General features: G+C 38.1%; 1 protein-coding gene across 1 annotated transcript in view; it reads right to left on the bottom strand.

The window, feature by feature from the left end:
• Positions 1-48: 48 nt before the first annotated feature.
• The window catches only part of LOC145296940 (protein MFI-like), a 66813-nt gene continuing 39377 nt past the window's right edge, over positions 49-27484 (bottom strand). Inside the window, exons 7-9 of the mRNA XM_080143144.1 lie at positions 17391-17561; positions 10607-10662; positions 49-206 (exon numbers count right to left, since the gene is read on the bottom strand). Coding sequence (XP_079999270.1) covers positions 112-206; positions 10607-10662; positions 17391-17561 — 322 coding nt within the window. The 3' untranslated portion in view covers positions 49-111. The remainder of the gene's footprint in view (positions 207-10606; positions 10663-17390; positions 17562-27484) is intronic.

Below are 27484 nucleotides of genomic sequence, written 5' to 3'. Positions count from 1 at the left end.
AGAGAGAATGGGACATACCAAACAATTAAATCAACTCAGAAGGTTAGATTATATACCTCGTCTTTATTATAAAGAAAACTTCTTCAGAAATGTTAAAATTTACATAATCTTTCATTTCGATTCTTCCTGATTTGGTGTCGCCTGTGATGTTAAGGTAAAAGTCACTTCATAAGGATCACTGGAGTTCGTTTCAAAGCGGAAATTATCTGAAAAGAGATAAAACAATTATGGAAACATTGCAGTTGCCATTACGTTTGATTTTTTTTTTTTTTTTTTTTTTTAAGGAAGTTGCTTCAGATAAGGTATGAAGCTACTTAATGTAAGGAACTAAAAGAAAACAAATAAACACACTTCAAGATCAAAAACAATAAGTGTTAGATGGACAGATTTTTTCCCTTTTGTCAGGAATATCGCTTGTGGAATGTGAGGACTAAAGGACAAATTAAGAGGAGCGAGAATTATTTGCGGTCATGTTTGATCTTTTTCACTTCTTAATTAAATTTCAGTCGTTCTGGAACTCTATCATTGTCCATGGTCACAATAAGGAAGAAATAAAACAGACACTTTTAGTTTTTTTTTTGTTTTTTGGGTTTTTTTTCAATTTTCTTATTTTGCTCTAGTTGGGGATAGGGCATCCTACTGGATGCCAGACATTTACCCGATATCTCATACATTCCAGCCAAGAGATCTTTTAAAGATTTTAACCGTTCCCTTTAAGTGGAATCATTTGTATCTGTTTTGCACTTGGTTCACCGGGTATATTTGCCAAGTTGTTTTTGAAAATATTTTTCATGAGTCCACTGGTTCCTATGATTACTGGAATGATGAAGATCTTCCTAAGATTCCAGTTTCTTTTCATGTCGTCTAGAGAGGATGAGTAATATCATTGTTTAACTATAGTATTTCTATTAGCTGCCTCTTCTATCCACTTCGACCTGTTCATTGTACAATACCATTAAAACAACTATACCATTAGAAATAACTGTACCATGAAAAACAACTTTATTGATAATCTTCATTAAGTAAACGAGAAATGGAAAAAAAAAAAAAGAAAAGTGTTAGTAATAAAATGAGTGTATAAAAATGGACGGAGACAAAAAAGATAAAGAAGTTTCCGTGATGTTAAATCAATGTCCTATTAGGACGGAAAAGAAAAGTGTTCAGCACAACAGCATATTCTTTTCCTTGTTTTGACTCTCGAGTGTGTATCCATTGATACCTTATATGTTTTTATGTAGAATGATGTGGTTCTCGGTTGATCATGTCTCACTGTGTTGGATATATACTCGAGTGTACAAACATTGAAAAGAATATGCTGTTATCATAGCCCTAATTATGAAGAAAGAACGAATGTCCTGTTTGTAAGAAATAGAAAAGTGCCCATTTATAAACTAACAGGTATACCCGACGTTATCCGGGATTAAATGATGACCAACAAATGTTCAACACTTTCAATACTTCTATTGTCATCGAAATCGCTGAAATCGCTCATTTTTCAATCAAATCAATTAATTGTTTGCTCTTGTTGGGGACCCACCGCGATGCACCGAGAGAAAGCTTCATATGCTTCCCTGCAGTGACTTAGTCCACAATAAATTGCAGTCTACATTGCACTGTATAGAACCTAAATGTTGATTTTCTAAAATTATTTTTATACAATGGCTTGGATTACAGTTTAAAATGCAAAACTCGAATATCATGGTTCAATTGTGCTTCAAACAAAAACATTCATTTCAAACATGCCTCTGCCTCTGTCTTATCAAAGAATCTACTGTCGATTTTATATGCCGAGGCCTTTCTGCTTGTGTGGTGATATAACGAGACCGATGCCGCACCACTCCACACCGGGTGTCCTTAACCTCGTCGGATTCCACCCGATATGACAGGTGTTCTTTCGATCGTACATTGTCCCATCAGAAGTTGGCCTGTTGATCGTCTTCACCCACTGTGTTTTCATGGTGGGGCGCTTTGCCTCTCGATCAAATCGTCTCCTACCCTGTGTAAGTAGTCTCCGGGTACATCAATCACTCCGCTAGTCCTTGCGGCTTACTGCAAAATGAAGAGTCCTCACCACAAACAAACAGAACTCCAGTTTATAAAATAACAAGCTATTAATTTCATTACTTCATAACAGCTACTGTCTAAATTGAGGTGACTGACTATAGCAGTGAAACGATGTAAGACCAGAATAGTGAAGTCACAGATTTCCCATTAACACAGGCTAGTTAACATCATAACATCAGGCCCTAAGGGCTCCCAAAGCGGGAGCGCTTGATCAGCCCAGCCATTCAGTTTGCTGGCTATGACTCTTCTCTTTTTAGAATTCCTTTTTCTAAATCCAACCCCTTTTCCCCACCTCTCCTTCAGAGAGTGGTTACAAACACCCTTTCTTTCTTCCTCTTAGAGCTTATCTCTACCCCCCCCCCCACCTGCACTGAGGTTTTTACTTATTATCAAATTAGGAGTGATTAGTCATTCCAGGTCGAACAATGCCTGGCGGCGACCCCTACCCTTGACCCCCATTCTAAGTTGGCAGCCTTAATCATTTTAAAAACAACCTTTCATGTTAACAAATATATAACGACAATGAGATAAAAACAATTATTATTTGTTTTTTCTCTTTCTGACAAAATTCCATAGACATTTCTGTTTTGTCTCAATCAGACATCAACTTTTCTGCCCTCTCTTCCTCTATTCCGTCCGGTCAACCCCCCCCACCCACCCACCTCACTGCAATATGCACCTCGCTGCATGCATTCATGACACCAATAGTGTCATAGTGATAAAGCTTCTCAAATGCACTTGTGATGTTAGGCTGTATAAGGGTGTTAACTTTGGGCAAAATCAGACCGTTCCTTTTTTAATTGGATTTTTTCCGATTATTGATACTTATTGGAGGCATTCTGATACAACAACTATCTAAAAACACTCCCAAACACATAAAGTAAATTTGTGTGAAATTATAAAAAAAATCGGTGCAGTCGTTTCAGAGTCTATAGGGAATGAAAACACACACACACACACACAAAGTACCTTTTATATATAAGTAGCTATATGTGTTATAATAAATGCAAGTGTGTGTGGCTATAATAGCCATATTGAGTCCACTCTGCTTCTTACTGAATGGCCAAGGGTGTTTTCTTTGCACTGTAAGAGTGACAACTGGGGTTGGAAGAAGTGCCGTGAAAGGGGTCAGCTCGCTTTGATCTCCTAGTTGGAAAACAGGAAGTAGCCTGTGTTAACCCTTTTTATCAACTTCCATCGCATCACGTGTTTAGCTTGCCTGAGAAGTGGCATCTGATTGGGCGAACTAGAAAGGAAGTTGAATGCCTGCACCAATCAGTGACAAGCTTAGAAATCAAACGCAAATTCAAACTCATAAATCACAAACTCATCATTGTTTCTGCTGTCGTCACCGTGGTCGTTCAGGAGGTTAAATGTTTTACCCCTAATAAAATATATTTAATTAAGAACATAGCACGAAATGAACAACAACTTCTTTTTAACAGTAACAACGTAGAATAGGGTATTTATTTGCAGCAGGAAGTTGAAGGTAGGACTGTGATAGAAAGAATAGAAGATTCTTCTTGGGGTCTGTGTCGATCAATCAGTATGTTTCTTGTGCCTCCCCCAGTTAATAGTAGTTGTCTCCAGTGGAGACTGTCAATACTAGATCAAGATGTTCGGTGGACAGGGGACGAGAGAGAGGCTGAAGTTACAGTCCTGACTGACTGACTGACGTTCCTCAAGTCTAACCCTAACCCGTCCCCAGTTAGTAGTTGTCTCCAGTGGAGACTGTCAATACTAGATCAAGATGTTCGGTGGACAGGGGACGAGAGAGAGGCTGAAGGTACAGTGCATCCTTAACCAACAGTTTTCTCACTCCAGAAACTTGGTTATCATGTAACAGAACATGAACCTGCATATGGCAGCTGTATGCAAATGACCAAGCCGTGTGTGAGATAATGTCATGGAAAGGAAAAAGGAAAACGATTATAAAAAAAAAACATGTATGCAGATTGATGAGGACATTTGATAGAACCTAGGTCAGAGAGAAGGGTCACGTTAAAGAGGTGGAAACGAATGTCTGCTGTTCCATTGATAAAATCAATGATTCGAGTTATCATTCATCTTCTGTTCCTTGTGATGGGGTCGACATGTTAACACATGTGTAAACGTGTGTAACATTACAATCATTGTTTATTCGATTTTTGACTTTCTGTCGCCCGCTTCTCAAGTCCCATCATCCTTAGCTCTTTTTGGACCTGATGCTAAAATATGCTTTAATATCTTAGATGGCATGGTTTTGCTTCCTTTTATATTGCATGTAGGCAGAATCCGATTTGTGGTTAAAGTACTCCTGCCAAGCTACGTCCCTAAGAGTTCTTTCTGTTTTCATCTTTTTCGTTGCCCTTGGTTTGCTTTTGGCTCATCACAGATTCTTCAGCACCTGGCGACGAGAATATCAGCTGGCCTCAGATGTCTATCCTATGGGCAACGTTTAAGAGCTCTAAATCCTTTTTCCCTAGAGCGCAGGAGGCTTCGAGGCGACTTCATGCTTGCCTACATCTTTCATGGACGGTGCGCCTTGGACTAGAACTTGCTCTTCACCTCAGGATTGCAGGTACCATGGGCACGGTGACAGAGGCTTTGATGTCAAGCAGCATTCTTGGTTCGAGTGGCATCTCCGTGGAACCAGCTACCCGATGATGTCATAAACCAGCCTACACTACAGAGCTTCATGGCGGCCTTGGACAGATGCTTGTCGGATCTCCACTGTTTTCCCCCTGTATAGTTTCTTTTTGTACATAGCCCCCTAAATTTTCACTTACATTTCCCCTTATAAATGGCAATTGCTTGTGCTTTTATTTTTTTACCAATTAAATGAATGAATCTTTACATCTGGTGGGGGTAGGGGCCTGTTTTCTAATATAACATTATAATGGTATAAATTATTCTAATATAACATTATAATGATATAAATTATTCATAAAAAAAAAATACGCTTGATCGTTTCTGCTCCTGCATTTCTTTTATTTTCATATCTACGCAAACCAGTGCCGAGGATATCCAAGCAATTTTTTTTTTTTTTTTTTTTTTTTACAAAGGCATCACCACATTATCAAGGCCCAGAGGCCACTCAAGGATAAGGGTTAAAGAGTGTACAGTAGAAGTTGGTCAATATAGTAATCATTAGTAATGAAAATTTGGTAAATTTAATAACTTATATGGAACGGCTCATCAAGAACTTATTTACTTTAGACTTGAACAAAACCATATTGTAGTCAGCCGGAAAGCAGGAAAACGGAAGACAATTCCACAGGCGTGCAGTTCTAAGAAAGAAGCTTTGTTCATGGAATCTACGTTTAGGTTTAGGCACAGATAAAGAGTGGGGGAAATTATTGATAGTGTTTACAGCTAGACGAGTGTTTCTTGTGAAAGTTTGGCGAGGGGGGACCATAGATTGAAGCTCAGTTGAACACTTTCCATGAAAATAACGATACATCAGAGACAAACTCGCAACATCTCTTCTGTGAGATAGAGGTTGCAAGGAGGAGAAAAGGACATCTCCTACGAGGCTACGAAGTCTATTTTGAACTCTATCAAGGCAGGACAAGTTCTTTCTAGCAGCTCCTGCCCAGATGTGGCAACAGTATTCCATCCTTGGACGTACCTGGCTCTTATATAGATAGAGAATAGCATCAGCAGTGAGATATCTACTGGATCGATAGAAAGATCCCACCATTTTTCCAGCGGCCTTGGCAACAGATTTGATATACGTGTTCCATTTAAGATCAGGAGTAATGGTCAAGCCCAGAAGCTTGTCAAAACTTGAGGCCTCCTGAAGACGAGAGCCATTCATTTCAATTGATGACAAATGTGGATTAGAATGTTGATGATGTAAAGAGAGAAGCTTGGTTTTAGATGCATTAAAAGTAACCAGCCACTCCTTTCCCCATTGTACTACGTGCTCAAGATCAGAGGAGAGAGAATTGGAGAGAACTTGCTCGTTTACTGTCTTAGATGTGGTACCATAAATGGTAGTGTCGTCAGCATAAATGTCTACAAATGATGTAAGGATATGATTTGGAAGATCATTAATGTAGATCAGGAAAAGAGTTGGGCCCAGGATGGATCCCTGAGGGACACCGGCATTAATATTGTGAGCTTCTGATTTTTGCCCCTCAACTACTACTCTTATGAATCTATCAGAAAGAAATGATTTAATAATTGAGAAGACTTTTCCAGCTATACCATAGCTAGCGATCTTATGAAGTAAACCTTTATGCCATACCCTATCAAAGGCTTTAGATATGTCAAGAGCAATTGCCCTAGAAAGATTGCCACCGTCGAGAGATTTGCTAATCCTATGCGATATAACTGTAAGGACATCTGCTGTAGATCTAGCAGAACGGAAACCATATTGAGTGTCACTAAGAAGGTTATTTTTGTTGAGATGTTTGATTACTTCTGTATTTAATACAGATTCTAGCAACTTACTCATGACGCACAGGAGACTTATTGGCCTGTACTGAGAGGGGGATGAGCGATCACCTGAATTCTTAAATACAGGGCATACTGATGAGATTTTCCAGGGAGATGGGAAACTATTCTCCTTAAGACAACGTTTAAACAGTTTTGTAAGTATGGGCGCTAGTTCAGGTTGAAGTTTTTTGAGTACTATGATTGGAATACCATCAGGGCCAGTTGCTTTACTGGAATCAAGGTTTTTGATTAGTTTGGCAACATCACGTACAGATATACGTATATCACATAGCGTGTTTTCTGATACAAGAGGAAATATTGGGGGTTGGCGGTCTTGGTCGCAAAGGGTAGAATTAGCTGCAAAGTTCTTGACAAAGAGTTTGGCTTTGTCTGATGCTGACGAGATTACCTCAGATCCATTGATAATAGTTGGGATGGAGCACACGCTTCTGTTCAGGATTCTGTTTGCTATTTGCCAAAACTGGTGGGAACCAAGCCGCTGCTCAGCTACTTTGGACTTAACAGATTGAGCATACAACTTTCTTGCGTTCCTTATTACTTTCTTACAATGGTTGCTGGCAGTCCTGAAAACGGCTTTAGTTTCCATACATCTATTACGTTTGAAGCAGTGGAAAAAGTGATTTCTGTGCGCAATGGCAGCAGCACATTCTGGAGAGAACCATGGCTGGCTGTTAGGTTTTTGCTGAAACTTTTTAGAGGGTATGAAATGGTCAATACCTACAATTAACCATTCAGTTAGGTCTAATACTATAGAGGACACATCCTTTTTAAACATGGAATGCAGAGGTAGATCAGATATAAATGTACGGAAGCTATCCCAGTCAGCCTTAGTGTATCGATATACTGTACGATGAAGAGGTACGTCTGGGGACTTATTACATTTCATTTTTATCTTAATTGATACAACAGAGTGGTCGGAAGATCCAAGAGGCGACAGAACAGAAACTGAACATAGTTCAGGGCAAGTTGTGAGAAAAAGGTCTAGTAGGCTCGCATACTGGCCGTCATTATCGGGCACACGGGTAGGTTCCTGAACAATCTGAGTGAGGTCATAGGCAATGGAGAAATCATGACAGAACCTCCCCTCATCATCGGTCTTGTTTGAGTGGGTCAACCATTCGACGTTGTGAACATTGAAGTCTCCACATACGTGAATGTTAGCTGAAGGATAAGTAGAAAGGACTTGGTCAATTTTCTCAGATATGCTTTGAAAGATAGTAACTCCGCTGTTGTGGGGGCGATAGAGAGTAAATATAAATGCAGTAGTGTGAGCTAAAGCAACCCGGAAGCACATATAAGGTAAGTTAGGATCTTCCCTGGAGATGTCCCTCCCACATGGAAAGCTATCTTTAATATAGGCACATATTCCATGCCCATGGCGATCTTGGGGGTCAGATTTAGAAGTTAAGTTAGAGTATCCTGTAATTGCAAACTCATCAAGGGAAATAGCCTGTCCAATGCCAGTTTCACTTAAAAATAAAAGGTCTGGTTTAGTCTCCTGTAATTGGGTTTCAACCTCTGGAAGGTTAGAACGTAGACCCCTGATGTTGGAGAAGGAGACATGGTAGTAGGGGTCTACGTTGGAAGTTGGAGAACCGGGTTTAATCGTGTATTTTTTCTTGAAACTTGTCATGATGAAATTTTGGAATTTGTGGACTAGGTCGACAGATTTACTTAGAGCAGGACAGAGAGGGGAAACTAAGAGAGAAAAAGAAACGAAGAATTTTTTTTTTTTTTTTGTACCACATGATAAGGTAAAGCCGTAACAATTACCCACTAGTATGGCATCGAGAGGCCCCACCAGAAGCTACTGCATGGTCCAGATTCCATTCACCAAATGGCAATACAGCAGCCCCAGTACTTTGCACCTGCTGATAGGACAGCCTCCTGCTGATAGGACAGCCTCCTTAGTGGTTAATCCAATTGAACCAATGGGTGAGATAAAACAACCCAGAATTTCCACCGGCAAATATGATCAACATTGGAAGGATGTGGTTGTGTTATGAACAAAATTTAAGTACTTGTGCAGATGTGACACATGTGTGTGACCCCTGACAGATCACCGACCCCCAAACTCATGTGTCGTGGATTTTTTGTTCAACTATTCTTCTTATGGCCTGATCGTAATTTTCTTGCTGGTGGCTGTCAATGGGAACACAAATTTGTCCACAAAGTAAAAGAATAGAGTAAAGCAAACAAAAAAAAAACACATATATTTGACGCTTGGACTTGTGAGTGTGTGTCTTCTCTCCGTTCTATCGATGTTACGTTCGTCTGTCAGTTGCAATTTGTCTCTATTTCTGTTTCACACTCAACTCTAAAAACTGTCCAACCATTGCTGCTACCAGCTCCCATCTACTGCAAGAGGCAGTTCGATGTCAACTGTCTTTTCTGCATTTGTATCTGAAGTCCCCGACCCCGGCTACCGGAAGTTGCCCTTCCCTGTTTTATCTGTTCTGTAGGTTTCTATTGTCATTGTCAAATCTAAAAGGCTCGATCTAAAAATACCTACAGATTCATTGTTTGCTATTTCCCATCTCTTTGTTTATTGTAAGACACTTCCTATTCCTTTGTCTATTGCCACCACCACCATCTCAGCACTTAGTGACTCAGGTCCACCTTATAGTATCACACAGAATTTGAACCAGACATAGAACAGACAGAGGGATATGATTTTGTTGATGGGACAGAAGCTGAAGCTTAGATGTCAGTTCAGGACCTATCAGGTTGGCGACTCTTTTTTGAACTCTGTCCAGGAGTGAGAAACTAATAGCAGATGCACCAGTCCAAATGTGACCACAATACTCCATGCATGGGCGAATGCTGGCCTTGTAGAGGTACAAAATACTCTCAGACATAAGTAACTTTCTAGCACGGTAGAAGATTCGAAAGAAAAGTGTGACTCTCATGTCATCGGCAGCCATCTTGTCCTCTAAAATTCAACAGTTCATAAACAGGATTGAACTTTTGAGATGTAATAAAACGCATTTAAAAATACTTAAAAACACAAACGAATGATCCAAGTAAAAATAAAAATAATTTTTTTGTTTATGGTAGCATTTATTTGTTGTATATTTGTTTCTCCTTTATTACTTTTTTTGCTCTGTTAACTAGTTACAGACACCCAAAATTTTGAGTAGATATAAGGTTAAGGGGAATTAAGTTTATCAGCAGAACAATGAAGAAGAAGTTGCTCACCAGGATAGACAAAGGAAGCTGAATGAGATTGTTAGTTAGGGTATGGCTAACAAAAGGTTGGACATAAAAGGTAATATATTTAGAATTAGTGTGTGGGTGGTTGTAGATGTAGCCATGAGTTTTGCGGGAGTAGGAACTAGTTTACAGTAGAAGGCACAATATGGTTCGGAGCAGATGGTTAACACAGCCTGAACAGTAAATATAGATGTGGAGGGTTGATGGTGTCGTAGTTTGCCTCGACAAAAACAAAGAGATGGACGTTAGCGCTTAGAAGGTAGTTTCCCACAATGGTGTCACACACGCACTCAGAGTGCAACAAATTTTTACAGAAAGTGTTGTAGTGTGGGTTTTGCTTCTTTGGACTTGTTTTATATTATTTTTTTAATACTTATGTACCAGGTCACCCCCTTGGCAGTCGCCAATGTGTGAGAGGCAACAACAACACAGCCAGAACGAGAAAAGAAGATGAAAGAAAGAAATTCTTGGCCCAAAAGTTTGGGGTTGGCGATGTTATCAGTAGGGGGGGGGCAAGTGGTTTGTCACAGATATATCCCACTTCCACAGCAAGAAGAGTAAAGTTTTCAGAAAAAGATTGCAGATTTTAGATATCTTATTTCCTTTGGGTTCACGAATCTTGACTATTGATAAAGGTTTTTTTATAACTTCATCTCATGAATTGGAGGATGAAATTTTGGAAGTGACCCTTTATAAGTTCAGTCTCGTTGATGTCAACCACCTGAAAGAGAATGCCTCATCCTATGTCGATCACAGTCACACGTGTTCTCATCCAATTTCATTATTCCCTGGTCCCTCATATAACGCAATCAAACATGTTTGATATAAAGAGTCTTATTATTTTCAAGACAGATCGACTCCTTCAGTGTTAGGCACTAAAACTTACCAAAACCATATTGGGAATTTCTTGTGGTTCCAATTTGATGCCATTCTGTTAAATAACTGCAAGAAAAAGAAAAGGAAAAAAGTATTTGATTTATAAAGTTTCGTGACCATGCAGAAAACCAGAAAACCAGGAAACTCATGACCATGCACAATGCACTATACCCAAAGGACGATGTTGACCGACTCTATGTGAAAAGGAAAAACGATGGAAGGAGGCTGGTCTGCATAGAACACTGTGTGAATGACACCAAAAAAGAACTAGAAAAATACATAATGCAAAACACTGAAAGAATAATCACGGCAGCGAGAGACACAGAAAAAATCAAACAGAGAGACAAACGATAAAACAAGAAAAGAAAAAATTGGAAGAGAAACAACTACACGGAAGAGTCGTAAGGATGACAAAAGATAAAAATAACGAAAACACTTGGACATGGATGCAAAAAGGACACATAAACCGAGAAACTGAATCCCTAATAACTGCAGCACAAGATAACTTGATAAGAACCAACCATATCAAAGCAAAGATCGACAAAACACAAGAAAACAGCAAATGCAGACTCTGTCGATAAAGAGACAAAATGTAAGTGAATGCAAGTGAGAAGGGCAGTACACTGGGAATTATGTAAGCAACTGTATCTCGAATGCACAGACAAGTGGTACAAACATAAGCCGGCAACAGTACTTGAAAACGAAAATCACAAAGTCCTATGGGACATAGACATGCAAACTGATAAACCCATACAGGCAAGAAGACTGGATATCGTAATAATTAATAAGAAAGAAAAATCCTGTCAAATCGTAGACTTTGCTATTCCAGCCAACCACAGGGTGAATATCAAAGAAAAGGAGAAACAGAGCAAATACAGAGCTAGCCAGAGAGTTGAAAAGGATATGGAAGATGAAGAAAATCAAAAGAATACCTATAATAGTAGGAGCACTAGGAACAATCCTGAAAAACTTTGAAAAAAGAATGGGAGAAATTGGAATTGATGGACTGACTGGAAAAATACAACGAGCAACAATCATGAAAACAGCTGAAATATTAAGAAAAAATCCTTGAATGTGGAAACCAACACACAGGAGCAACAAGCACGGACCAGACAAACTGCTGCAGAGGCAAAACATGAAACACCAAGAGCATTGAAGCCATATATATATAAGTTCTCTAACCCCACCACCATCCCCCAATTACCACATCACTGCCCCCCCCCCCCTCAAAAAAATAAAAAAGAGTGAAACCAAACAGCCAAATAGAGTCAAGGAGGAAGGAAAGACTGAGGAGAGAGCACTGACCAGATCTCCACCGGATAAGTGCGAAGAGAACTGGGACCTTGGAGACGCTTATTGCCATCCAAATTCCAGTGAAGACCAATAGCCACTGCCAACGAGAAATCAATGGCAAGCAGCAGTTGCGATAATGCAAATTTATTTGCAAATACTATCGAAAGAGGTGGAGAGTACTGGAAATCTGGGGAGACTTGTTGTCATTCAGCTTCCAGGGCAGCCCACAGGCTGTTTTCAAGGAAAGATCTTTTGTTTTTCATGAAGGCATAATTTACATGGCAAAAAACAAAAAGTGTAGTTTATCAGGCAACAATATTTGTGAAAGAAAACCCGAATAACAAGAAATATTACGTAGGCATGACTTCCTTAGATTTCAAAACCTGATACTATGACCACAAAAGTACATTCAACAATAAAAAACACCGTATAAAAACAACACTAGCAAATAAATACTAAGAACTCAAAGAAAGCGGACATTCGCCGGTAGTCGAATGGAAAATAATAAGACAAGTTACCACGTGTAGGCATTTAGACGACCCATGTAAATTATGCCTTCATGAAAAATTTGCTATCCTGTACTTTAAAGAACCCCAAAATCTATTAAACTGTAGAAGATAAATAGCAAATAACTGTGTTCACAAAATAAAATTGACTCTAGGAGAGCGATACAAAATAGTTTTAAAACTAACAAAAACAATAGAAAATGAACAAATAAATAAATTAAATAAACATGAATATGCATAAACGATCACACATATATGTATGTATATATATATATATGTATATATATGTGCATATATGTATGTACACATATGTATATTTATATATATATAAAAAAAAGAAAAGAAAATGTCTGCCTTAAACCACTAAACTAGTTTTAAAATAGATCCTTTGTTCAATAAAATGCATGCCCATTGGCTGATAGGAAGGGGCACGGTGGATACTAGAAAGCTGATTGGCTAACTAAAATCCTCAACAGAAGAGGACCATATAAAAACGATAAACAACCACAGAATTCGCGCATAAGCCTGACGAATCCTAGAGTGGATGAAACGCCAAATATTCAGTGTAGCTTAATTGCCATATATATTTCATAAATTACTATATATATATATATATATACTTGTAGTCAAATTGAATATTGAAATGCTCGTATCTTTGGTTTTATGGTACGATACTACATGAACATTTGCAGGCTTTTTGGAGATTATAATTCTATTCTATGGTTAAAATTTTATGACATTTGGTAAAAAAGAACCTATATTTTCAAACCAATAAAATATTAAAATATGCACAAATTTGCTACATTTGTATATACAGTGTCCTGGCAAGCCAGCTTTAGTTTTGCTGCTTCGTTTGTCTTTCCTATGGCATATATGAGTTCCGTTGGATTACCGAAGTTAAGCAACATTGAACCTGGTCAGTGCTAAATGGGTGACCATTTGAGACTTCCAGGTGCTGTATGTGCTCTCCGCTTATCTCGGCATTGCTTCCAGTCGCCCTGAACTTCTCCTTGTCACTTAACTCGAACAGTGCCGATTCAGGAGAGGTGTGGTTGGGTATTGCGCAACCCTTGCCTCACAATCACATGTGCAGCTGCCACTACAGAGGGTATCCTTTGTCTTTCGAAACTGAATGGAGGTAGCGATATATATATATATATATATATATATATATATAATACTTGTTTATTGTTATATAAACATGCTCACATCCTGCTGCTACAAATAGCCACTTGTTTCAATCAAACAACAGATATCATCAGGCAGCGACTTGACTATTCAAAAGTTCAATGAATAAGTTATTCATTTAACTATTCAATATTCATTTGACTATTCAAAAGTTAAATCATTTAACTTTTGAATAGTAAAGTCGCTGCCTGATGATATCTGTTGTTTGATTGAAACAAGTGGCTATTTGTAGCAGCAGGATGTGAGCATGTTTATATAACAATAAACAAGTATTATCAGCTCTTTTTATTGAGCACTATCTAACAACCTCGTTGAATTCATTAGTCCATTACTTTTGAATAAAAAACCCGAGTATATATATATATATATATATATATATATATATATATATATATATATATATATATTTGTCCAAGTTAAGAATGTATCTGTAGGATAAGATTCAGAGAATATCCCCCGGGTTTATATAAGAGTACTCAATAATAAATAGAGCTATTTATATTTATCTTGACATGTATAGGCTTCATTATACTGGCATGACAATGTTTTGATCTATAGTTACTAAGTGCCCGGCTTTGCCCTGTTCTGTAAAATCCACTGAATATATTTGTATTCATGCATGTTTTGTATTTATTACTACAGAACCAATTCTCTATTGAATATTATATTGTACCTAATGATAGTCCTGATTTAAAAAATTAAAAAAAAAATGATTTGGATGCCATCAGCTAAAATCGAAACCAAAACATTTAGCACTCCAGCCACATTCCCTATTGTTTGAGGTATTTTCTAGATAGATGAGAAAGATTTAAAATTAAACCACTTCAAGCTACGAATGAAAAGTAATAGAAATATGTCGGCAAGTTGAAATGAACATTTTATATTTCAACTTGCCGACCACCCCTTGCCAGGTAAACACCTCAAAAGCATGTGGACCCGATCTCATCTCGGCTGTGCTATTAAAAAAATGCTCCGCTGAGGTTGCTCCAGTTCTCTCCAAACTTTACAACAAATGCCTTAACAAATCTTGCTTTCCTAACTGCTAGAAAACCGCTTCTGTGGTACCAGTTTTCAAGAATTCTGATGAAAGAACTGACCCCTTAAATTATTGCCCCATTAGCCTTCTCCCGCTTTTTGCCAAAATATTTGAGTCCTTAATTAATCAAGCTCTAGTCCATCACCTTACAGCTGCTAAACTCCTGACCGAAAATCAATATGGATTTAGGCAAGCCCGTTCCACAGCAGATATCCTAACTGTAATCTCTGAATGTATATACCGTTCACTGGACAAAACAAGGGAGGGTAGAGCGGTAGTCCTTGATATATCTAAGGCTTTTGACAGGGTATGGCACGATGGTCTTCTAAGGAAAATTAGATCATATGTTATCACTGGAAGAATACATAATGTAATTAAATCCTTCTTAAGTAAGAGAAAAATCCAGGTTGTCCTCGACATCATACATCTAAACTATGATACAAATGTGGGAGTACCTCAGGGGTCTATCCTAGGACCTTTATTATTCCTGATATTCATAAATGACCTCCCTGATAAAATTGTTTTTGAGATGGGTATATTTGCTGATGACACCACTCTCTATAACAGGCACGAGGGGAAAACAAATGAACACATATCTAAGGAAATGGCAGAAACACTAGAGGATGACCTCCAATCTGTAGTGGAATGGCGACAAAAATGGTTGGTCACATTCAATGCTGCCAAGACTAAGCTTGTTTCCTTCAATAACTATAAGAAACCTTCACTACCACCAATAGCAATGGCCAAGAACACATTACCTAAAAGTACTTCCTTTAAACTCCTTGGCCTAATGTTTACAGGGAATATGAACGAATAGCTACATTGAGAGCATTGCCAAGGCTGCTGCAAAGAAGGTCGGCTCTCTCTACCGTACTTGAAAGCTACTTACACCTGAAAGTATCCTGTACCTCTATAAGGCCACCATTCGCCCATGTATGGAGTATTGTTGTCACATTTGGGCTGGTGCATCTGCTACTTGTCTCTCACTCCTTGACAGGGTTCAAATGAGGGTAGCCAACCTGATACGTCCTAAACTGTGAACTTCAGCCTCTGTCCCATCGACAAAATGCTGCATCCATCTGTCTGTTCTACAAGTATTTTAATGATGAACGCTCTGACGAACTACAAGCACTTGTACCCCTTCGACGGGAATACCTCTGACAAACCCGACAAGCAGCTAAATCCCACCCTTTCACAGTAGAGATCCCTAGGTATAAGAAAGCATTCTACTACAAGAATTTCTTCCCCAGAACTGCTAGACTCTGAAACTCCCTTTCGGGATTCTGCTTTCCCAACTGTACTGACATGCAGAAGTTCAAGTGCAATGTGAACAGACATCTTGCTACTCAACTCCCTTCATAATACTCCTGCAACTTTTTAAAAAAAATTTTTTTATTACATTTTCACCCCAAACAAAGCAAATTGCCACTTTGGTGTAGGGGACTACTATCAGAGGCAACAACTACTGGGGTACTATGTAGGGATTTGGGCAGCAAGATGTCGGTTCACGTTACACTTGAACTTCTGCACGTCAGTACTGTTGGGGAAGCAGGGACCTGGAATGGAATTCCAGAGTCTAGCGGTTCTGGGGAAGAAACTATTGGAGTAAAAAGATCTTTTACATCTAGGGATCTCTACAGTGTGGGGGTGGGATTTAGCAGCCTGTCGGGTTTGTCGAGGGTGCTCACGTCGTGGGGGCACAAGTGATTGCAGTTCGTCAGAGCATTCACCACTAAAATACTTGTAGAAAAGGCAGAGGGATGCAACATTTCGTCGATGGGACAGAGGCTGAAGCTTAGATGCCAGTTCAGGGCCTATCAGGTTTGTGACTCTCTTTTGAACCTTGTCAAGGAGCAAGAGACTAGTAGCAGATGCACCAGCTCAGATGTGACAGCAATACTCCATACATGGGCGAATGGTGGCCTTATAGAGGTACAGTATACTTTCGGGTGTTAGTAGTTTTCTAGCACGGTAGAGAGAGCCCACCTTTCTTGCAGCGGCCCTGGCAATGCCTTCAATGTAATTGTTCCAACTCATGTTTCCTGTGAACGTTAGGCCAAGGAGTTTGAAAGATGTACTCTCAGATAAAGAGTCGTTGGCCATTACTATAGGTGTCCCCGATAGTAGCCCGCTACTTCCAAGTTGCACTGTACCTTGTTTGGGGTGAAAGTTGAATTAAAAAAAAAAAAAAAAATGCATTATTCATCCATCCAAACAAAGATTATAAACCATCCTTGGTGTATGATTATTATTTCCTGTTAATTTCAGTTTTATGTGACCAGTAGTTTAATAGTTTATCGGTTAAATATTTTCACACATACACACACATACATCTGTTTTATTTATATAATTTCACTTAATAAAAAAAACGATACAGAAAAATCGTTATAGTGTATGTATACTGTAACTGTTATGGAATGAAGATTTCTTATTCTAAAAGTCACGTAAATTAATCAAGTATTTTTTTTTAATCAAGAAAATCAAATTTTACGATTTTTAGAGATTAATAATTTGTGTCAGCTATTTTTTATAAATAAAAGGAGACAACTCAATTCGAACTATCGAGATCAAAATCACTCTTATAATGAATACAATTTACTCAATAAATCACTAAAAAATCGTAAAACATGATTTTCTAAATAAAAAAAAAAATTACATGATTTTTGGACTATGGTATCATATGGCATATCATAAAGATGCATTTTTTTTCTTAATCATGTGTAATTCTTAATAAGCAACAAAAAAAATTTAAAAAATCTGTTGATACTTACTCATCAAAATTGAGGCCCACTGTCCAGTTCAGTAACTCATCGACCTCCCACGTGTCCAGTCTTTCGATTCCTTCCTGATTTGCTGTGGTCAGTATTCCAGTCACGGCTTCATTCACAAGTTCTTCGTACTGGGCTTCTTTCACTTTAGACTGCAGGAGTCCATCTTTATACCTGCATATATTAAAATGCATAGGTCACCAAGTGCCATACAATCACCTGCATATAATATTTTAATTGGAATTCATTATTGAGATGAGTATTATTAATTAATTTATTTATTGCAGACTCTTATCCTCATCTTTCGTAGATGTTGTTTCACAACGTTTCGGCCAACTATTCCTCTGGCATTCGTCAGGACGGGATACGAACTCTGAATCTCCTGACTGCATTCACTGCTTTCCATAGTTGTTGTTGTCTCACCACATTTTTTTTTTTTTTTTTACAGTGATCACCACTTATCAAGGCCCGGAAGCCACTCAGGGATAAGGGTTTTTGGCCAAGTAAGCCTCTGGCCGCCTTTGGGTAGGATTGAAACCGCTATCTTCAAACAATTCTCACCTGGAACTGTAGAGATTCAACGTCTCTATCAACTGTGCCACAGGTCCCGGTCAATGATATTGCTAGAGTGCCCCCTTTTTTGGGGGGGAAGCTGGTTTTCCCCCCACATTAAAAACGATATTGTGCCTAATTTGCTTTCGTGAGAGGTTAGAAAGCAACATTTTTGCAACTCATCTTTTGTTTTTTATTGACTACGTTAAATTTGAACGCTTTACACTTCCGGTCACGTCATGGAGTAGCAGTAAGACGTCAGATTTGCTTTCACTTTCTTTTCTGCCTTTGCGCCACGAGTTCGAACCTGCCTGCTACCTTTTTTTTTTTTTTTTTTTGCTCAACACACACCTACAACGCCGGGCACCCAGGCTAGTTATATATAAAAAATTTTTTTTATAAAATCAACAGTAGGTTCTCTGTAGACTACAATGTATTGCGGACTAAGTAACTGCGGGGAGGCATGTGACGCTCCTCTTCTCGGTGTACAGCGGTGGGTCCCCACCTAGAGCAGGCAATTGATAGATTTGTTAGAAAAAAGGGGGGCTTCATCGATTTCGATGACAATAAAAATATGAGTGTGAAACATTCGCTGATCATCATTCAATCCCAAGCAACGCCGAGTGACCCTGCTGGTATATAAAAGAAAAAAGATAAGGAAAATAGAGGAGAAAGTGAAGAAAGTTGGAATGGAAATATAAAAAGCAAATAAGGGATATGGAAATATGAGGTGTCTTCAATAAGACTTTTTTCGTATTGGCATTTTCATTGGTAGTACACACATGAAACTCCAGTCTCCTTCGAAGTAATCTCCTTCGAAGTAATCTCCTTCGGCTGTAATGCACTTGTTGTATCATTCCAACAACTTCTGGAAGACCCTATGGAAATCCTCTTGTGTGAATGTGTCAAGCACCCTCGTCACAGCCTCTTCCATCTCCTCAATTGTCTCATAATGACAGCCTCTAAGGTTTTCCTTGAGCTTAGGGAATAATCAAAAGTCACAGGAAGCAAGGCCTAAACTGTAGGGAGGGCGAAGAACTGTCTTGATGTCCATCTTGGTCAGATGGTCTAATCTTCTCTGAGCATCCTTGCGATAAACTTTACACAAATCTTCCACATCTTCAGTTCCTCGCAAATAATTGTGTGTACAGTTCCCACACTGACATCAAACTGTGCACTTATTGTCTCTACAGACACACAACGGTCCTTATCCATGAAATTCTTAATTTGGCCAATCGACTCTGGTGTTCTGACTTCCTTATTCCTCCCATACCTCTCATCATCCCTCATAAACTCCCTTATGCCACTTAAAAACTGATGCTCGATTCATGCAAGATGGCCCAAAAGCAGTCTGAAGCATTCCATACGTTTCTGTGGCATTTTTTCAAAGTTTAAAAACAAAATTTTATTGCATATTACGACCAGACTGCAATTTTGAAATTCAACAGCTGTGACAATCAGGCTTTAGTACGGTGTATTCCAATTCCTGCTGTAGCTGTTCATTTGAACCTGAAATCATAAAAATTGGTCAGTCATCTAATAAGATGTATAGCAATAACATACTTAATTTTCAAGAGTCTACGACAATTTTAAATGCCTGGACAAAAAAAAAAAAAAAAATCTGGAAACGTATGGAAGGCATCTATATATATATATATATATATATATATATATATAGTCATCCACATACAGTACCATTTCACAGCTCATCAGTGTAGCTAGACCAGCACTTTTCCCTAGCCAGGGATTGAACCTACAACCATCATTTTGATAGTCTGGAATTCTTACCTCCAACCCATGGGATCGGTACTCGCAAACGACCTCATTAAATGCCCATTTAAATAGACACTCGCTCACCGCTTTTAAAGTGATTGAGCTGCTTGTTTATTTTTGAGCAGCAGGTGAGATACATTTATGACAGTGCTCTATTCAAAGACGGTGGCTTAAAATATAGTCATCAACATACAGTACCGTTTTGCTGTATATATATATATATATATATATATATATGTTTATACAATAACTATTGCTTTTACAGCAGCATTGTTTCCAACAAAGCCTTCATCAGATGATGACTCTGGGTTTCGGGGCCGAAGCATCATTACCACTAGCCCAGAGCACCCCACCAGTATCTCACGATACCACCAGACTTTGTTGGATGTTATATCAAGGATGAGAGTTCATATAGAAACGTTGTTTTAATTTGAATAAAATATGCATCAAGTGCGCTTGAAAGCCAAATGATAATGTAATATTACGAAAATAAACAAATATTTTATTTATTTGAAATTTATAACAAATATATTTCAGAGGTATACTCCATCTTCAGTGTGTTGTTTTGTTCCCCCCCCTTTTTTTTCTTCCTTGTGTGACGGGCCTCTACGAAAAAAAGCAAACAAACCCGTCGAAACGGCACGTTGACAAGAGAAAAAGAGAGAGAGAGAGAGAACATAGAGAACGTAGAGAAAGAATATCAGCAGGAGCGAGGACAATGGGAGATAACTAAGGCGGCAAAAGAAAAAAAAAAGAAAAGCAAAAAAGAGTCAGTTGCCGCGAAGATTGAAAAATGGGATAGACACAGCGCACCACGTGGGAATTTAAAAAAAAAAGAGGAATTACCAATTTAACCCCATCAAGATAAAAAAAATAAAATAAAAAAAGAAAGAGGAATATGAACATGGAAAACCTAAGGTAAATACAGGCATTTTTCTTTTAACGCGGAAGGCGATACGACAAATATGAAAAAGAATTTTTCATAGCGGGGGTTTTAATTACGTAAAAAAAAAAAAGAGAGAAAGCAACCAATATGATTCTCGGAAGAGATCTAGAACGTTTCGCAGATATGTCCTCTTTTCTATGTCATGAAGCGCGGATGCACTATGAACACAAAATAAAAAAAAAAAATGATTATTATTTCAGCATCAGTATATTGAATTGGCATATATATATATATATATATATATATATATGAGTAATGTGACATTTCATTTTAAATATAAAAAAAGAAAAGGAATCAAATTCCGATTTAATGTGCGAATGATTGGTTATTATTTCAACATCAATATATTGAATTGGCATATATATATATATATATAAATGAGTAATGTGACATTTCATTTTTTTATTATAAAAAAAACAAAAAACAAAACAACCAAGAGAATCTCCCTCTCCATATATTTCTATATTTAGTAATAAAAGAAGAATCGCGTGTGATGCACCCGTGATTTTTGGAATTAAACATAATCCGCCGTTTGTTTTTCTTCTTTCTTCTCTTTGTTATTTGATGTATATAAAATATCACAATGGAAACATTATCCCATCTAACCGCAGCGCGCTTTGGATTCTAGAAGGGAGAACTATAGCTTAGCGCATTCGCTGATCGGTCCTTCCCGAGTTCGTATGTATCAAGTATATACATACCCAGCAGCGAATGTCACATGGGGAACTCGTCCGGGATAAAAATTTATATATATATATATATATATATATATATATATATAAATAACATATATATTCAAAAAAACGAAGAACCTGAATACTGTCCTGGACAACCAGTCGTGCGAACAAATCACATAAAGGGGGCTCGATAGCCAGGTGATATATATCTGTCAGAGAAAACATTTTTTTTGTTTAACAAAATTCGTGGAAAAGAAAATAACTAAAATATAAAGAAAGAAAAAAATTGGCGGACAAATAAAAAAAAAAGAAAGAAAAATGGCTACAGGAAGAGTGGAGAAATTCCTAAATGAACCGTCTCTCGAAAAGCTTGAAGAAATGAAGAAAAGCGAGCTAATTGCAGTAGGAGAGAGGCTGGAATTAAAAATGGCCATGAGAAAAAACAAAATTATTGGGATAATATTGGAGTACATGGTGGAGGAACAGATCTTCGCGCCAGAAACGCTAGATGAATGGCACAGTGACTATAGCGAATTATCAAGGGAACAGCTAGAGTTAGAAAAATATAAAATTGAAGCAAAGGTCGAGTTGGAAAAAGCGAGGATGGAACAGGAAATTCGGATAAGAGAAATCAGGTTGGCTGAGGCAACGACAGAAACGAACCAAGACAGGTTCGATTTGGCGAAACAGATACGGTTAGTACCTAAATTTACAGAGGAAAGCGTAGACGAATACTTTTCACATTTTGAGAGTATGGCGGTCAACATGGAATGGCCACAGGAAAAGTGGACCACACTTATACAGAGCACGTTAACAGGAAAAGCACAAAGAGCTTTTACAGCGTTATCGGCCGAAGAACGGGCAGATTATCAGACAGTGAAGCAAGCCATACTGAACAATTACGAACTAATACCAGAGGCGTATCGACAAAAATTCAGAACAATAAAGAAAAGCGAAACGCAGTCGTTCAGAGAGTTTGTCAAGGAAAAGGAACGAGTGATGAATAAATGGTATGATTCAAAAGGGGTGAATGGCGACCCAGAAAAAATCAAACAGCTCATTCTGATCGAAGAAATTTTAAATGGATTACCTAATGACATGCGGATACACCTAAATGAAAAAAGAGCAAAATCAGGCAGTGAGCTGGCAACACTGGCTGACGAATATATAATATCCCGTCGGAAAGAAATAAATAAACTGCAAATAGTAAATCGGGCAAATGAACCGAAACAAGTCACTATGCGAGGAGATAACTCAAGGAATGGCCGACCAACACAGCTACAGAGGATGAACCCACCCACGTGTTATAAATGTGGGAAAATAGGACATATATCAAGTCAATGCAGATCAAATCGAGGAACCGAATTAAGGAACAATGTGGGAACTAAGCCACAAGGAATAATTTCATCAGTGCCAAAATACGATATATATAAACCTTTCATGAGAAAGGGAACGATAATAAGGAAAGATGGAAGAGAAACACCGATAAAATTATTAAGAGATACGGGGGCCGCGCAATCAGTGATTCTAAGAAAGATGGCGCCCCGAAACAGAATTATCAACCACGTGGTGATCAGAGGAGTAGGAGGATGTGATATGAAAATACCAGTGATAAAGATTAAGCTGAAGGCAGGGAAGATTACGAGGATAATAGAGGTGGGAATCATAGATGAACTTCCCATGAAAAACATAGATTTATTACTGGGGAATGATGTAAACATAGAAATAAACGAGATAGACGGATATGACCCCAGACAAAGTATGGGAGCATATAATCTGCGGAACAGAAAAGGAAAAACGAACAGAGAATGAGAAACGACGGCACATAAGGAAAGCAGAGAGGCAACGCCATTCTACCAAGTCGGTGACAGAGGACTCATAATGTTAAAGAAATCACGAGAGGAATTAAAAGAGGCTCAGATAAAGGATGCCAGCTTGAAAAAACTATTTGAGCAAGTAAACAAGCCCACAAGTGACCGGTATAAACAGCAATACATTATAGAAGAAGGAATATTAAAGAGGAAATACGACGGTCAAGAGTTACCGGGAAGTAGAAGGGATATGCGATGCCAAATTGTTTTACCAAGTGACTATAGGGGAGAAATGCTAAGGTTAGCACACGAGGCTCCACTAGCTGGGCACCTAGGTGTGAACAAGACCTACGAAAAATTAACCAGGCACTTTTACTGGCCCGGAATAAAAACAAGTGTAAAGGAAATCTGTAAATCTTGTAAAACGTGTCAAACGGCGGGGAAACCACAGTCTGGAATTCCCCCAGCACCACTTAAACCCATATCCATAACCGGGAAACCATTCGACAGGATACTAATAGATTGCGTAGGACCCTTGCTGAAGACAAGGACAGGACATCAATATCTGTTAACATTAATGTGCACTAACACAAGATTTCTGCTAGAAAAATAATCGAGGAATTATTGAATTTCTTTACAAAGATGGGGATACCAGAGACTATACAGTCTGATCAAGGAACAAATTTCACGTCGAAAATATTAAAAAAAGTGACAGAAACGTTGGGAATTCAGCACGTTACATCGAGCGCTTATCATCCTCAATCGCAAGGAGCGCTGGAAAGATTTCATGCCACCATTAAGAGCATGCTGCGAGCACACTGTATAGAAAGGAAAAATGAATGGGACAAAGAGTTGCCGTTCGTATTGTTTGCCATAAGAGACGCTAAACAAGAATCCTTGGGGTATAGCCCTTTCGAATTGGTATATGGCAGAGAAATGAGAAACCCGATAAAAACCATTAGAGAAGAATGGGAAAATTCAGATAAATGGGCCGAACCCATAAGGGATTATGTTACGAAGCTGCAAAATACTCTGGAAAGATGCCGAAATATCGCAGAAAATAATATGCAGAAAAATCAAACCAGAATGAAAGAATTATATGATCGGAAGGCTAAGGGGAGAGAATTCAAAAGAGGCGACAGAGTTATGGTTCTTGCACCCTCGGTTAAATCACCATTTGAAGTAAGATTTAATGGACCCCATATAATATTGGAGAAAGTCGACGACCAAAATTACAAAGTGAATATATCCGGAAAGAGGAACAAGGTACAGATATGTCACCTGAACCGGTTAAAAAAATATTCAGAATGTAAGAATGACCCTGAACGTCCCATAGGGCAGATCATTACTACAGAAGAAAGGGAAAAAGATGGAGATGATCGCTTTGAAATTAAGAACATCCCAATGAAATTAAATAATTCCATAATTATGGAAAATATCAATAGCAAGCTCAAACACCTGGCGGAGAAGGACAGAACTGAGTTAAAGGAAGCTATGTAGGAAGTACCTGGATTATTTTCGAATGTTCCGAGGCAAACAAATATCATTGAACACAATGTGGAACTAACTTGCGAGAAACCGATAAGACTACATCCTTACCGAGTCAATCCGACGAAGCAGAAAACCATCCAGAAAGAGATTGAGTACATGTTAGAGAACCACATCATCGAACCAAGTCAGAGCGAATGGGCATCCCCATGCGTCCTAGTGGATAAGCCGGATGGATCAGTCAGATTCTGTACAGACTATAGGAGGCTGAATGAGGTTACGAAAACAGATTCATACCCCATCCCTCGGATGGACGACTGCATTGATCAAATCGGCAACGCTAAATATATAACCAAGTGCGACTTACTTAAAGGGTACTGGTCAGTTCCTTTAACAGCAGAAGCAAAATTGAAATCTGCATTTGTAGTGCCAGGAGGCAAATATCACTATAATGTAATGCCGTTTGGGATGAGGAATTCCCAAGCCACCTTTACTCGATTAATGAATCGATGCCTGTCAGAAATTCCAAACATAAGCGTCTATATCGATGACATCGTGATATACAGTGATGATTGGGAGAAACACCTAGACATCATCAAACGAGTATTCAAGAGGCTGAATGACGCGAGATTGACGATCAATCTAGAGAAGAGTGATTTCGGAAAGGCTGAAGTCAAGTATTTAGGACACAAGGTCGGATACGGAAATATCAGTCCGAGTGAAATAAAAATACTGAATATCAAGGAATATCCCAGACCTAAAACCGCAAAAGAAACCCGACGATTTCTAGGTATGACCGGTTATTACCGTAAATTCTGTCGGAACTTTTCAAGTACTGCCACGCCTCTAACGGTTCTCCTGAAGAAAAACAACAGATTCAAATATACGGCAGAATGCCATGAGGCTTTTGAGCAAATAAAGAAAATGCTTAGTGAGGAGCCCGTACTATTAGCCCCAAATTTTGATAAACCTTTCACTCTGCATACTGCATACTGACGCTAGTGATATTGATAAAGAAAATTGGAGACCGATTAGCTACTTCTCAAAAAAGCTAAATAAACATAAAAAAAAAACTATTCCGCTATCGAGAAGGAAGCATTGGCGGTTATTCTTAAAATCGATAACTTTGAGATATACCTCACATCTGGGAAGGATCCAATTGAACTATATGTCGACCATGACCCAATCACATTTTTTAGCAAAATGCGAAACAAAAATAGACGACTGCAAAATTGGTTTTTAACTTTACTTGAATATCCTTTGAAAATAAAACATATCAAAGGAACAGAGAACAAAGTAGCAGACACGCTTTCGCGTTGTCAGGTGATATAAAATAGAAAAAAAAAAAAAAAAAAAAAAAAAAGAGATGCTGAGATTAATTAAATTAGACGCAATCCAGGGACTGGATTAAAAAAAAAAAATTTTTTTCTGATAATTTTTTTTTTCTTTTATCGAGGATGGTGTGACGGGCCCCTATGAAAAAAAGCAAACAAACCCGTCGAAACGACACGTTGACAAGAGAAAGAGAGAGAGAGAGAGAGAGAGAACGTAGAGAAAGAATATCAGCAAGAGCGAGGACCAAGGGAGATAACTAAGGCGGCAAAAGAAAAAAAAAAAGAAAAGCAAAAAAGAGTCAGTTGCCGCGAAGATTGAAAAATGGGATAGACACAGTGCACCACGTGGAAATTTAAAAAAAAGAGGAATTAACAATTTAACCCCATCAAGATGAAAAAAAATAAATAAAAAAAGAAAGAGGAATATGAACATGGAAAACCTAAGGTAAATACAGGCATTTTTCTTTTAACGCGGAAGGCGATACGACAAATATGAAAAAGAAAAGAGGGGGTTTTAATTACGTAAAAAAAAAAAAAGAGAGAAAGCAACCAATATGATTCTCGGAAGAGATCTAGAACGTTTCGCAGATATGTCCTCTTTTCTATGTCATGAAGTGCGGATGCACTATGAACACAAAAAAAAAAAAAAAAAATGATTGATTATTATTTCAGCATCAGTATATTGAATTGGCATATATATATATATATATATATATATGAGTAATGTGACATTTCATTTTAAATATAAAAAAAGAGAAAAGGAATCAAATTCCGATTTAATGTGCGAATGATTGGTTATTATTTCAACATCAATATATTGAATTGGCATATATATATATATAAATGAGTAATGTGACATTTCATTTTTTTATTATAAAAAAAAACAAAAAACAAAACAACCAAGAGAATCTCCCTCTCCATATATTTCTATATTTAGTAATAAAAGAAGAATCGCGTGTGATGCACCCGTGATTTTTGGAATTAAACATAATCCGCCATTTGTTTTTCTTCTTTCTTCTCTTTGTTATTTGATGTATATAAAATATCACAATGGAACATTATCCCATCTAACCTCAGCGCACTTTGGATTCTAGAAGGGAGAAGCATAGCTTAGCGCATTCGCTGATCGGTCCTTCCCGAGTTCGTATGTATCAAGTATATACATACCCAGCAGCGAATGTCACACTTGTCATGTTGTAAAGTTGGAGAAAGAAGTCTGTTTGTAAAGATTCATGCGTTGTATTTAGCGGTTGTATTTTGAAATGTTTGAATCGTGCGTAGGCAACGCGAGAATAACGTCAAGGATGATATATATACTAGCAAAAGTACCCGTCGTTGACTGGGTTCAAAAACAGCCAACAGAAAATGGACTCTGATTTATGAAAGTATGATAGGTTATGAAAAGGAAGGGTTGTAAAGAGATAGCTTCGAATTTGTGGGTATCAAAACCAAAGCAAAATATGATGAAAGTAAAAATAAAATAGATAAACCCCATAATTTATTATACCATTCCTGT

Source organism: Euprymna scolopes, chromosome 17 (genome assembly GCF_053919585.1).
Source record: "Euprymna scolopes isolate OS-2025 chromosome 17, ASM5391958v1, whole genome shotgun sequence".
NCBI classification, from domain to species: domain Eukaryota; kingdom Metazoa; phylum Mollusca; class Cephalopoda; order Sepiida; family Sepiolidae; genus Euprymna; species Euprymna scolopes.
This window is presented reverse-complemented; position numbering and strand designations above follow the sequence as displayed.